The sequence below is a fragment of the Trichechus manatus genome, unplaced genomic scaffold (assembly GCF_000243295.1).
Source record: "Trichechus manatus latirostris isolate Lorelei unplaced genomic scaffold, TriManLat1.0 scaffold00182, whole genome shotgun sequence".
Classification (NCBI taxonomy): domain Eukaryota; kingdom Metazoa; phylum Chordata; class Mammalia; order Sirenia; family Trichechidae; genus Trichechus; species Trichechus manatus.
Genome location: NW_004444118.1, coordinates 4,973,445 through 4,986,682, shown reverse-complemented (window position 1 = coordinate 4,986,682; position 13,238 = coordinate 4,973,445). Strand labels below are relative to the sequence as shown.

The 13,238-nt window shown below is 38.7% G+C and overlaps 1 protein-coding gene and 1 pseudogene across 2 annotated transcripts in view; one reads left to right on the top strand and one right to left on the bottom strand.

Annotated features, from left to right (window-relative positions):
* Positions 1-4,220: 4,220 nt before the first annotated feature.
* The window catches only part of LOC101351278 (C-type lectin domain family 2 member D), a 31,218-nt gene continuing 22,200 nt past the window's right edge, over positions 4,221-13,238 (bottom strand). For both annotated transcript variants that reach the window (XM_023741554.1, XM_023741555.1), the window contains 2 exons: positions 7,575-7,678; positions 4,221-5,485 (listed from right to left, as the gene is read on the bottom strand). In XM_023741554.1, coding sequence (XP_023597322.1) covers positions 5,320-5,485; positions 7,575-7,678 — 270 coding nt within the window. In that variant the 3' untranslated portion in view covers positions 4,221-5,319. The remainder of the gene's footprint in view (positions 5,486-7,574; positions 7,679-13,238) is intronic.
* On the top strand, positions 7,695-9,402 carry LOC101341111 (pre-mRNA-splicing factor 38A pseudogene; annotated as a pseudogene).

The window sequence follows — 13,238 nt, the reverse complement described above, 5'->3', positions numbered from 1 at the left end:
AATCTTTTAAAACTGCATTCCACAATTCATTCTCCCTTGAAGCACCTACCAATGTTCTTAGTATACCTGTTGATTTTCGATTTTTGAATGGTGAGTCTAAATCTGATGTTCTTCCATTTTTCAGTGCCTTTACCTGTGATTTAAGCAAATCTCTATCACTTTCATTTTTCTCGTGAAATGCTAAATATTTTGCAAGCAATTTCAATTTGTATAATGCATTACATTTGGCCTGTATTATCAAGTGTCAGCCAGTGAGAAACAGCTCACAGACCTTGATGCTGAGGCAGAGATAGAGGCTAGTGCAGTGTGGGAAGGGAGAATGAGTGGAAATCAATTTTTAAAATAATTTTGTATCTATTGCTTTTATTATAAATTGCTTTCCTACATAATGCCATAACCAAACTGATTATAAAATGAAAGCTTAGAAAATGCAAACCTTCTGTATAACATGTTAAAGTCGAAGCTGCTTTGACACAATACTTGAGTGATTTTCACAGCTCCTTTGTGACACAGTGAACGTGTGTTGTTGTTACGTGACATCGAGTTGGTTCTGACTCATTGCAACCCTATGAACAACAGAATGAAGACTGCCCGGACCTGCACCATCCTCACAATCGTTGTTATGTTTGAGCACATTGTTACAGCCACTATGTCAATCCATCTCGTTGAGGGACTTCCTCTTTTTTGCTGACCCTCTATTTTGCCAAGTATGATGTCCTTCTCCAGGGACTGGAACTCCTGATAACACATACAATGTAGATGAAGTCTCATCATCCTTGCTTCTAAGGAACATTCTGGCTGCACTTCTTCCAAGACAGATTTGTTTGTTCTTCTGGCAATGCATGGTATATTCGGTATTATTCACTAATACCATAAATCAAAAGCATCAATTCTTCTTCGGTCTTTCTTATTCATTGTCCAGGTTTCTCATACACATGAAGCAATTGAAAATATTATGGCCTGGGTCAGCTGCATCTTTGCTTTTTAGCACTTTAAAGAGGTCTTTTGCGTAAGATTTGCCCAGTGCAATATGTCATTCGATTTCTTGATTGCTGTTTCCATTTGCATTGATTGTGGATTCAAGTAAAATGAAATCTTTGACTGCTTCTATATTTTCTCCATTTATCATGGTAGTAGCATTTGGTAATTGTCTTAGTTATCTAGTGCTGCTACAAGAGGAATACCACAAGTGGATGGTTTTAATGAAGAGAAGTTTATTTCCTCATAGTTAAAGTAGGCTAAAAGTCCAAATTCAGGGTGTCAGCTCCAGGGGAAGTCTTTCTCTCTCTGTTGGCCTTCTCATCAATGTTCACCCGGACTAGGAGCTTCTTTGCACAGGGACCCCGGTCCAAAGGATGCCCTCTGCTCCTGGCACTGCTTTCTTGATGGTATGAGGTCCCCCTGTCTCACTGCTCACTTCTCTCTTTTATATCTCAAGAGATTGCCTCAGGACACAATCCAGTCTTGTAGATCCAGTCCTGCCTTACTAACACAACTGCCACCCACCCTCCCTCATTAACATCATAGAGGCAGGATTTACAACACATAGGGAAATCACATAGTACCAGGAATCATGGCCCAGCCAAACTGATACACACATTTTTCGGGGGACATAATTCAAACCATGACAGTAATACTGCCAGATACTAGAAATTGAAATATCACTATATGACCAAACTGCTCTTCAAGATTTATAGTAAAGATAGGTATTCTGAAAGTAACTGTCTTAGGCTGGGTTCTCTAGAAAAGCAAAACCAGTGAAGTGTGTATATATGTATATATATATATATGTATATATTCAATAAATGATAGTTTAATAAGCAATGCAGTCACAACATTCTATATTCCCCTTTTATGAGAAAGACATAAAAGACAAGTAAACAAGGAGATATTAGGAATTTATATTCGTAAGTTCCAAGTATTTCCCTAGTGGTAGATATAAGTCAAACTCAATAAGATACAGTATATTTTGTAAGAGTACAAAAATTGGCTCTTATAATTCTATTATCAAAAAAGGATTTATTTAAGTACAGTGTCTTAGGGATATTTTATATTTGTTGTTTGATACCCCAATCTGCCATTGCTACCATACTAGAAAAAGATAGTACTTTTATACAGAAGTTTACAACTTTCAAAATATTTTGTATTTATTTACTCACTTAGTCAAAACAGAGTTTATGAGGTAGGAATACTGAGCCTCAGAGAGGTACAGTAGATAATTCAAGGTTTTATGACCAGTATATTTTAGAATCCTTCATTAAAATCAACTCTTCAGATTCTCAACTTCATATTCATTTCAAACTGACTAGTGAATGTTATTCTCTATTCTGAATAGCATAGAACTTGAGATATGTTTCATCTGAAAAATTCGATTTTCTTATAATAAAATTTTCAGACTTCATCACTCTTCTAATACTATATACATTGAGATGAAATCTATAAATTTCGTAACAAAATCAAGGTCTATATACAAAACACTTGATACGATACTTATGTTTTCAAAATGAGCTTAAAGTTTTTTAAAGAAAAAAACAGCATTTGTAGTTCAACTAAATACAAATCAAAAATACTTGCTCTCATTGCAGCACTGTTCACAATAGTAAAATGATGGAAACAACCCAGATGCCCGTCAACAGATGAATGGATATACAAACTATGGTACATACACACAATGGATTACTGTGCAAAGATAAAGAACAATGATGGATCTGTGAAGCATCTCATAACACAGATGAAACTGGAGAACATTATGCTGAGTGAAATAAGTCAATCACAAAAGAACAAATATTGTATGAGACCTCTATTGTAAAAACTCAGGTAAATGTTTATACACAAAAAGAAACAATCTTTGTTGGTTACAAGGGATGGGGGGAACTAAATAGACAATAGATAAGTGATAACTTTGGTGAAGGGTACAACAGTACACAATACTGGGGAAGCCAGCACAAGTTGTACAAGGAAATGTCATGGAAGCTCCGTAGACACATCCAAACTCCCTGAGGGAGTGAATTGCTGGGTGGAGGGCTGTGGGGACCATGGTCCCGGGGAACATCTAGCTCAATTGGCATAACACAATTTATAAACATAATGTTCTACATTCTACCTTGGTGAGTAGGGTCTGGGGTCTTAAAAGCCTGTGAGCAACCATCTAAGATACTCCACTGGTCTCAACCATTTCGGAGCAAGGGAGAATGAAGAGAACAGGGGACAAGAAAAAGATCAGTCCAAAGGACTAATGGACCACAGCTACTAAGGCCTCCACCGGACTGAGTCCAGTACAGCTAGATGGTGCCCGGCTACCACCACTGACTGCTCTGACCGGGATCACAACAGAGGGTTCTGGACAGAGCTGGAGAAGGATGTTGAACAAAATTCTAACACACGCACAAAAAGACCAGATTTACTGGCCTGAAAGACTGGAGAAACTCCAGAAGTATGGCTCCCAGACACACTTTTAGCTCAGTGGTGAAGTCACTTCCGAGGTTCACCGTTCAGCCAGGGATTGGACAGCCCCATAAAACAAAATGGGACTAATGAGGCACCGCAGGCCAGGGACAGGGACAAGAAGGCGGGGGGGGCAGGAAAGCTGGTGATAGGGAACCCAAGGTTGAGTAAGGACAGTGTTGACACGTAGTGGGGTTGTTAACCTTGTCATAGGGCAACATGTGTACTGTTTAATGAGAAACTATTTTGTTCTGTAAACCTCATCTAAAGTGAGAACAGCAGCACAACTGGAAGAACGTACTCAATGTCACTGAATTGTGCATGTAGAAATTTTTGAAATGGTGTCATCTTTGGCTATGTCTATTTTCACCAAAAAAAAAAAAAAAAGGGAGAGTGTTGACATGTTGTGGGGTTGTCAGCCAATGTCATAAAACAGTATGTGTACTGACTGTTTAATGAGAAACTATTTGTTCTGCAAACCTTCATCCAAAGTACAATTTAAAAAAAAATAAAAAAAATACTTGCTCTGCAGGACCTAAGTTTTTCTCAGAAAGGTTCAAGAAGGTCACTTCTATCCCATTCCTCTTCTCTATTATCTCATTGGAAGAACTGAAGAGATTCTATCACCCTTCAATAGGATAGCTATGCTGGGGTGCTTTTTTTGTTGCTGCTAGTGGTGGTTTTGTTTTGTTTTTTTTTTTTTGTGTGTGTGTGTGTGTGTGTGTGTGAGTTTCAATTTTTCCTCTTTTTTTGTGTGTATGTGTATCTTAGCTCTAATAAGAAATAGGAGTTTATATATATATTAATCACTTATGATTCTTGTCAATCCTATGCCTTAGCTTATCTAGAAATCAAATTTAACTAGGGAAACTGTATTTTCACTTACTAAGTCTGGCAACTCTACCCTAGGAAATACCCCTATAGTCTTTCCACCAAACCGCATTAAGCCAAGTATAACTTTTTTTTTTTTTTTAATTGCAAAACCCTGCATTAGGGCAGAGAGGCAAGTATGGGAACTTCTCTAAGAGCTGTCAATCACTGCAGGGAATAATCCTAGGTCTGAGTTTGTTCTCACTCTGGATGTCAAGGTCTGAGAGCAGAGCTGTGTAAGTTTAGAGAACAGAAGGTCATAGATATCAAAAATGAGAACTAGCTGGAATCCAGATCACCATTTACTGAACAAACTTGAGATACTTACCTCTAGGCAGGAGCTAGAAATCCAGGTAAAATGGAAACTCTGGATTGCAAACAAAGCAATTACATCACAGAAAGATCTAAAAGAGGAACTGAGATAAACAGATTCTTATATTTGGAAAGGTAATCTAAAAACATCCTTTCATCATCTTCATAGTTCCCTCAGAAACAGTGAAAATTCAAGCAGCAGCTGCAGATAGTAATTTATATGTATCTACCTATGAGCTTCTGTGAGGGCCATGGCCAATGCAAGATGGTTCCTGCCCACATAGGACTCTGGGAGAGAACCAGATTACCTTACTGAGAAAGTAACCTGGGCCAAAAAAAAAAAAACCAAATGGCCTGACTGCATGATGACATCAATTGAAACTCATTGACTGGTACAAAAATAGCTCCATCCTCCATAGATTAGACATGTTTTTTCCTGGTTCCCCTGCATGTATCTTTGCACATAGGCACATTCTTCTCCCAAATTGTTAGACAGTAAATAAACCCACACCCCACACTGCCCTTCACAGACCCAGGTGCGACGCGATGCTTCTCTGTCTGTGACGAGAATCTTGGCGTCAACCTCTGTATGTAATAAGTTCCCTAGTAAAGCTTTGTCTGATAGATGTGCCTTTTACTCTCTCTGTTTTTCGAATCTGAGCTATGCCCCTCAGAGCCACTCCTGCCGCTGGTCTAGTAGGGTGTGACAGCTTTTGAAGATAAGTTAGGGCTTTGCTGTTTCATCTGGGCATATGTGTCTGGTTTGGAACAAATCCACTTCCTTTCTGTGTAGCTCCGAGCACTACTGACACCGTTGTCAGTCAGATAGGCACACTCTCCTTCTCCTCTGGAGTGAAGCCTGTAACAGAATAAGCAAAATCCATCAGTTGGCCACTAGACATTTTTTTAAAACAGAGGGAACAAAGACGAGAAAAGAAGGAAACTAACATTAATTCAACCTCTAAATGTCAGATGCTTTACAACACATATTATCTCTTTGATATTAGCAATTACCCTGGGAGGTATGTATCTCCCTTTTATAGCCAAGAAAAGTGAATTCCTCAACTTTGTTGTTGTTTGCTGCCATCAGTTGCCCCTGATTCATGGTGACCCCAACTACAACAGGATGGGACTGTTGTAAGCCATAGGGCTTTCATTGGCTGCTAGTAAAACTATGACTCCCACCTAGGCCGATGAGACTACATACAGGGCCTCAGCTACTTCCACCTGTTCATGTTAGGAAAAGACAAAATGAAGATGTGTTGCTCTGTCACAGGTAATTTTTATTGTTGTTCACAGGCCCTGATTTTTCTCCTGGCTTATGGTACTGATCAAGAAGCCCTGGTGGGCAATGGTTAAGCACTCAGCTGCTAACCGAAAGGTCAGTGGTTGAAACCTACCAGCCACTCCGCAGGAGAAAAGGCCTGGTGATCTGCTCCCATAAAGATTACATCCTAGGAAACCATACGGGGGGAGTTCTACCCTGTCCTATAGGGTCACCATGAGTTGGAATTGACTTGACTGCACACAACAGCAAACAACAGCATGGTACTGATCACTGTTCAGTGGACTTTGGTGAGCAGGAGACAAAATAAATCACCTATAGTGACAACGTAGAGTAGTGAATCAAACTTATATCTATAAGCATAGTGTTCTTTGGTGGGAGAGGTCTGACATCCATTTTCTCTCCAGAGTCTCAGCAATGTTCTGCTTCTTTAAATAGCTAAAGACCTCAGCAGCTTTTTCTAAGCCCCAGGTTCTATCATCGCCTTCTTACTCCCCTGGTTATCCTAGGGTTGCAGCTGCCGTAGGCTGAGCTGAGCTTAAATAGCCTGACACAGACATCTTAGGTCAGCAGTCAGATTATAAAGTCCTCCTCTTCACTTGCTAAAAATTGTTATCGTCTGATATGATTTGCTAATTGTTAAAACATATTAGGCCCTAAAAATGTATTTTCCATTTCTATATAATGAACAGCTTCCAACAACTAGTTCACAATATATTTGACCCTTTAAACACTTTCGGAATTAGTCAGATTAAACATTACTATTTCCATATTGTAAAAGAAGAAACAAAGGTGAATTATAAATATTTATCCAACACCCACTATGGGCTAGACATTGTAGATACAGCAGAATAAATGAATGTTCTGTCTGACTTTTAAAGCTTACCATATTGTCCAAGATCAAAAAGGTAATAAATGCTAAAGCAAGAACAAGGTTTCAAACCTACCGATGCCTAGTCCATTGCTCTTTCCACTAAATAAAGTTGTCTTCCCAATAGTGTCAATGTTACCATCATAAAACAGCTTTTAAAAACTTCCTCATCTCCTCAGACAAGCAAATATTTATTGAAATTGTCTGAATCCCAGTCTTCTATCATTATCCAAAATGTTTTCAATACTGTAAAGATCTTATAACATACAACAGTGCCAACCTTTACCTCTTCCTAAACATTACAACTATGGTCTTACCATGAATAAGAGGTAGGAAGAAACATCCATTGCTGTCACTAACAATTCCCCTGTAAATGGCTGAAGATTGATCCAGTGGTAGTTTCATATAATAAAGTAACTTGCATTTATATATACAATCTTTTAAAGTTTAAGAAGTACATTCAGATACATCAGAACCTCTGATCTTCACATCCACCCTGTGGTATCAATAGGATGAGTACTATTGTTTTTACTGTATATGTGAAGAGACAGACTTAAAGAGCTTGTGTGGTTTGCTCAAGATGAAACGGCCTCTAAATGACATAAACAGGCTGGAACCAAGCTTGCAGTCATTCTACCTCACCACATCACCTGTGATTGAGAAGCCTGCAAACTTTTACAACATACAAACTGTTACTATCTTCCTTTACGCTATTACAAAAATAAGAAATTTTAGTTTTCATGCAAAGTAAATTCAAATACAAGTATCTCTGCCAGAATTTTCAAAACTTACCGTGTGGGCAATTCAGTGCCATTTTTCCATTTCCAGGGTTGGCTTTGTTTTCTTTTCAGCCCAATCCAGTGGTCAGAGGGGCCCTTATACCGCAACAGGAATTCCTTTCAGAAAACACAGAGGTGTTATTCATTGACCTGACATTACCCAGCCTTTCCTAGAAAAAGTATTGCTTCTATGCTACATTTTTAGACACTCTTATAATTTTTTTCTTTTGTCTTTTATAATAATATGCAGAGAATATGTATGCCACATTATCATACCTAGAGAAGATTCAAAACCAAAATTGTAAATAACTTATTTGTTTTTTTTTAAAAAAAAAACTTGTTTGATTGAATCAGGCAGTGTTTCCGTTTGCGGAAGTTAGTTCCTTCCACTTCAGTGTTTCCGGCTTCAAAATGGTACCCTCAGTGATCTAGTAAGACTTAGTCCACATTTTTCCATCCACATCGGTTTTTTTTTTGTTTGTTTGTTTGTTTTAACCTGGATGTGACGCATTAAAGGAGCCGACGAAAATATAGCTGTAGGCTTTCTAAGATGGCGAACCGTACGGTGAAGGATGCACACAGCATCCACGGCACCAACCCTTAATATCTAGTGGTGAAGATCATTCGGACGCGCATCTATGAGTCCAAGTACTGGAAAGAGGAATGCTTTGGACTTACAGCTGAACTTGTAGTTGATAAAGCCATGGAGTTAAGGTTTGTGGGTGGCGTTTATGGCAGCAACATAAAGCCAACTCCTTTTCTGTGTTTGACCTTGAAGATGCTGCAAATTCAACCCGAGAAGGATCATTGTAGAAATTATCAAAAATGAAGACTTCAAGTATGTCCGCATGTTGGGGGCACTTTACATGAGGCTGACAGGCACTGCAATTGATTGCTACAAGTACTTGGAGCCTCTGTACGAGGACTATCGGAAAATCAAGAGCCAAAACCGAAATGGGGAATTTGAACTGATGCATGTGGATGAGTTTATTGATGAGCTACTGCATAGTGAGAGAGTCTGTGACATTATTCTGCCCCGACTACAGAAACGCTGTGTGCTAGCGGAAGCTGAACAATTGGAGCCTCGGGTTAGCGCCCTAGAAGAGGACATGGATGACGTGGAGTCCAGTGAAGAGGAGGAAGAGGAAGATGAGAAGTTGGAGAAAGTGCCATCACCTGATCACCGCCGGAGAAGCTACAGAGACTTGGACAAGCCCCGTGGCTCTCCCACACTGCGATACAGGAGAAGTAGGAGCCGGTCTCCCAAAAGGAGAAGCCCCCCGCCTCGCCGAGAAAGGCGTAGGAGCAAGAGCCCAAGACGTCATCGCAGTAGGTGTCGAGATCGACCGCACAGATCCCGCTCTAAGTCCCCAGGTCATCACCGTAGTTACAGACACAGGAGCCACTCAAAGTCCCCTGAAAGGTCTAAGAAAAGCCACAAGAAGAGCCAGAGAGGGAATGAATAATGAACTCAGATTTCAGTCCAGATGGCCTCCTGTGGTTAGGAGAGTATCTGTCTATGTGGAAGGATTAAGATTTGTTCCCTAGGCAGCTATGAAAATATTCTAGTTTTTTCTTACTGAGTTTTTCCACCATTTTTTTTTAAAGGAAAGAGGTGCTGAACATTGTGAAGATACCCATTTTTGAATCATAACCCACATGTTTGGAGATAATGTTTCCTAAGGGCTGCTTTTGACTGTTTTGTACACCCAACCTTGATCGTAGCCAGACTGAATTTATGAAGGTATGAAGGATATTGGGGGGAGGGGTATATGGATAACAGGGAAAGGATGTGGCCATCTGCTGACCCTTTTTTTGTTATTAAACCTGACGCCCGTTTCCAAAAAAAAAAAAAAAACTCGTTTTTATTTCTTCATAGTATTCCTTTGCATGACTATTCCACAATTTGTTTATCCAGTCTACTACTGGTTGGCACTTGAGTTGTTTCATGTTTGGGTTTATTATAAATGACGTTATGACACCCTTGGTACCTGCCTTAGAATGGAATTGTTAGGCAACAAGCCATGCTTATTTTCAGCTTTACCAAATGACACCAAACTTTTCTAATGTAGTTGTACCAAATTATATTCACACCAACAGTGTAGGCCAATTTCCTTTGCCAATGCTTACAGTCATTTTTTAATGATGTAAAAATAAATATAACACATTTGCCAATTCAACGTTTTTCACGTGAACAATCTAGTGACACCAGTTACATTAATCACATTGTGCAATATCCCCCAAAATCACTGATTACAGGTTCTTAATTTTAAGGTCATTGAGTGTATCAGTATTTTCCTTTATGACGAATAAATTTAGCGACATCTTAGGGAAATTCTTTATCTCTTGAGGTGATAAACATACTTTTATATATTATTTTTATCATTTTTATAGTTTCATCTTTTTTTTTTTTAAATATTTTATTGTACTTAAGGTGAAGGCTTACAGAACAGATAGTTTCTCATGTAACAGTAACACACATGCTGTTTTATGACATTGGTTAACAACCCCACAACATTTTAACCCTCTAAATTCTCAACTTTTTTTTTTTTTTTTTTGGTGAAAATACACATAGCCAAAGATACGCCATTTCAAAAATTTTTTTTACATATACATTTAGGTGACATTGACTACGCTCTTCTAATTGTGCTGTTATTCTCACTTAAGATGTATAGTTTCATCTTTTATGTTTAGGTCTCTGATTCCATGTATAGTGTAAGGTATGATTTCTTTTCATTTTTTTTCCAAGTGGATAGCTAACTTACTGACCATATGCTCACAAACCCATCCTTTCCTCAATGATCAGCCGTATCATCTTTGGCATATATCAAGCAACCATATGTATGTATTTCTTTTTTTTTAAATTTTTTTATTGTATTTTAGATGAAGGTTTACAGAACAAATAGTTTCTCTTTAAACAGTACACATATTGTTTTATGATATTGGTTAACAACCCCACAAAAATATCAACATTCCCCCTTCTCGACCTTGGGTTCCCTATTATCGGGTTTCCCGTCCCTTCCTGCCTTCTAGTCCTTGTCCTGGGCTGTTGTATCCCATTAGTCTCTTTTTGTTTAATGGGCCTGCCTAATCTTTGGCTGAAGGGTGAACCTCGGGAGTGACTTCATGGCTGAGCTAAAAGTGTGTCTGGGGGCCATACTCTCGGGGTTTCTCCAGTCTCTCTGTCAGGCCATCAGGCCAGTAAGTCTGGTCTTTCTTTGTGAGTTAGAATTTTGTTCTACATTTTTCTCAAGCTCTGTACGGGACCCTCTGTTGTGATCCTTGTCAGAGCAGTCAGTGATGGTGGCCAGGCACCATCTATTTATACTGGACTCAGACTGTTGGAGGCCATGGTAGTTGTGGTCTATTAGTCCTTTGGGCTAATCTTTCCCTTCTGTTTTTGGTTTTCTTCATTTTCCTTTGCTCCTGAAGGAGTGAGACCAGTGCAGAATCTTAGATGGCTGCTCACAGGCTTTTAAGACCCCAAACGCTACTCACCACTGTAGAATGTAGAACGTTTTGTTTATCAACTATGTTATGTCAATTGAGCTAGATGTTCCCCGAGACCATGGTCCCCACAGCCCTCAGCCCAGCAATTCCGTCCCTCAGGGAGTTTCAATGTGTCTATGGAGCTTGCATAACCTTGCCTTGTGCAAGTTGTCCTGGCTTCTCTGCTATTGTGTACTGTCTTAACCTTCACCAAATTTACTACTTAGGTATTGTCTATTTAGTGTTTCCCCCCACCCCTCCCCTCCCTGATAACCATCAAAGATGGTTTCTTCTTGTGTGTAAACTTTTTCATGAGTTTTTACAATAGGTCTCATACAATCTTTGTCCTTCTGTTATTGACTTACTTCACTCAGCGTAATCCCCTCCAGATTCCTCCATGTTACGAGATGCTTCGCAGATTCATCACTGTTCTTTCTCATTGTTTAATACTCCATTGTGTGTATGTACCATAGTTTGTTTATCCATTCTTCTGTTGATGGACATCTAGGTTGTTTCCATTTTTTTGCTGTTACGAACAATGCTGCAGTGAACATGGGTTTGCATATGCCTACTCGTGTGACGACTCTTATTTCTCTAGGATATATTCCTAGGCATAGGATTGCTGCATCATATGGAATTTCTATTTCTAGCTTTCTAAGGAAGTACCATATTGTTTTCCAAAATGGTTGTACCATTTTGCATTCCCACCAGCAGTGCATAAGTGTTCCGATCTCCTTGCAGCCTCTTCAACCTTTGTTTTTTCTTGTTTTTTTTAATTAGTGCCAGTAATGCCAGGGTGAGATGGTATCTCATTGTGGTTTTGATTTGCGTTTCTCTAATGGCTAGAGATCACGAGTATTTCCTTACATGTCTGTTGGCCGCTTCAATGTCTTCTTTGGTGAAGTGTCTGTCCATTTCCTTTGCTCATATTTTAATTGGATTATTTATCTTTTTGTTGTAGAGATGTTGTATTTTCTTGAAGATTTTAGAGATTACACCTTTCTCTGATTTGTAACGACCAAAATTTTTTTCCCAGTCTATGGGTTCTCTTTTTATTCTTTTGTGAAGTCTTTTGAAGAGCATAAGTGTTTAATTTTTAGAAGATCCCAGTTATCTAGCTTATCTTCTGTAGTTTTTGTGTTGTTTGTTATGATTTGTGTCCTGTTAATGCTGCGTATTAGGGCCTCTAGCGTTAACCCTATTTTTTCTTCTATGAACTTTATAGTTGTTGGCTTTATATTTAGGTCTTTGATCTATTTTGAATTAGTTTTTTTATATGGTGTGAGATATGGGTCCTGTTTCATTTTTTTGCAGATGGATATCCAGTTTTGCCATGACAATTTGTTAAAAAGACTGTCTTTTCCCTATCTGATGGATTTTGGGCCCTTGTTGAAGATCAGGTGACCATAGGTGGAGGCATTTACATCCAAGTTCTCAATTCTGTTCCATTGGTCAACGTGTCTGTCATTGTACCAGTACCAGGCTGTTGTGACTCCCGTAGCTATATAGTAGGTTCTGAGATCAGGTAGTGCAAGTCCTCCTACTTAATTCTTCTTCTCTTTCCGTATAAAGTTAATGGTAAGTTTTTCCATCTCTTTAAACAATGTTGTTGGTATTTGATCGAGATTACATTGTTTTTTGTAAATTTCTTTGGGTAGAATTGTCATTTTCACAATGTTGAGTCTACCCATCCTTGAGCATCATATATTTTTCCATTTGTGTAGATCTCTTTGGCTTTCTTGAAGTAGTGTTTTGTAGTTTTCTTTGCATAGGTCTTTTACATCCCTGGTTAGATTTATTCCTAAGTATTTTATGTTTTTAGGGGTGATTGTAAATGATATTGTTTTCCTGGTTTGTTTTTCATTGTTCTCTTTATTGGTGTATAGGAATCCAACTGATTTTTGTAGGTATACCTTGTATCCTCCTACCCTGCTACATCTATTAGTTCCAGTAGTTTTCTCGTAGAATATTTTGGGTTTTCTACGTATAGTATCATATCATCCACAGATAGGGACAGATTAACTTCTCCATTACCAGTTTGGATACCCTTTATTTATTTTCTTGCCTTATTGCTCTAGCTAAGACTTTCAGCACAATGTTAAATAGGAGTGGTGATAAAGGGCATCCTTGTCTTGTTCCTGCTCTCAAGGGGAATGTTTTCAGCCTCTCTCCATTAAGAATGATGTTG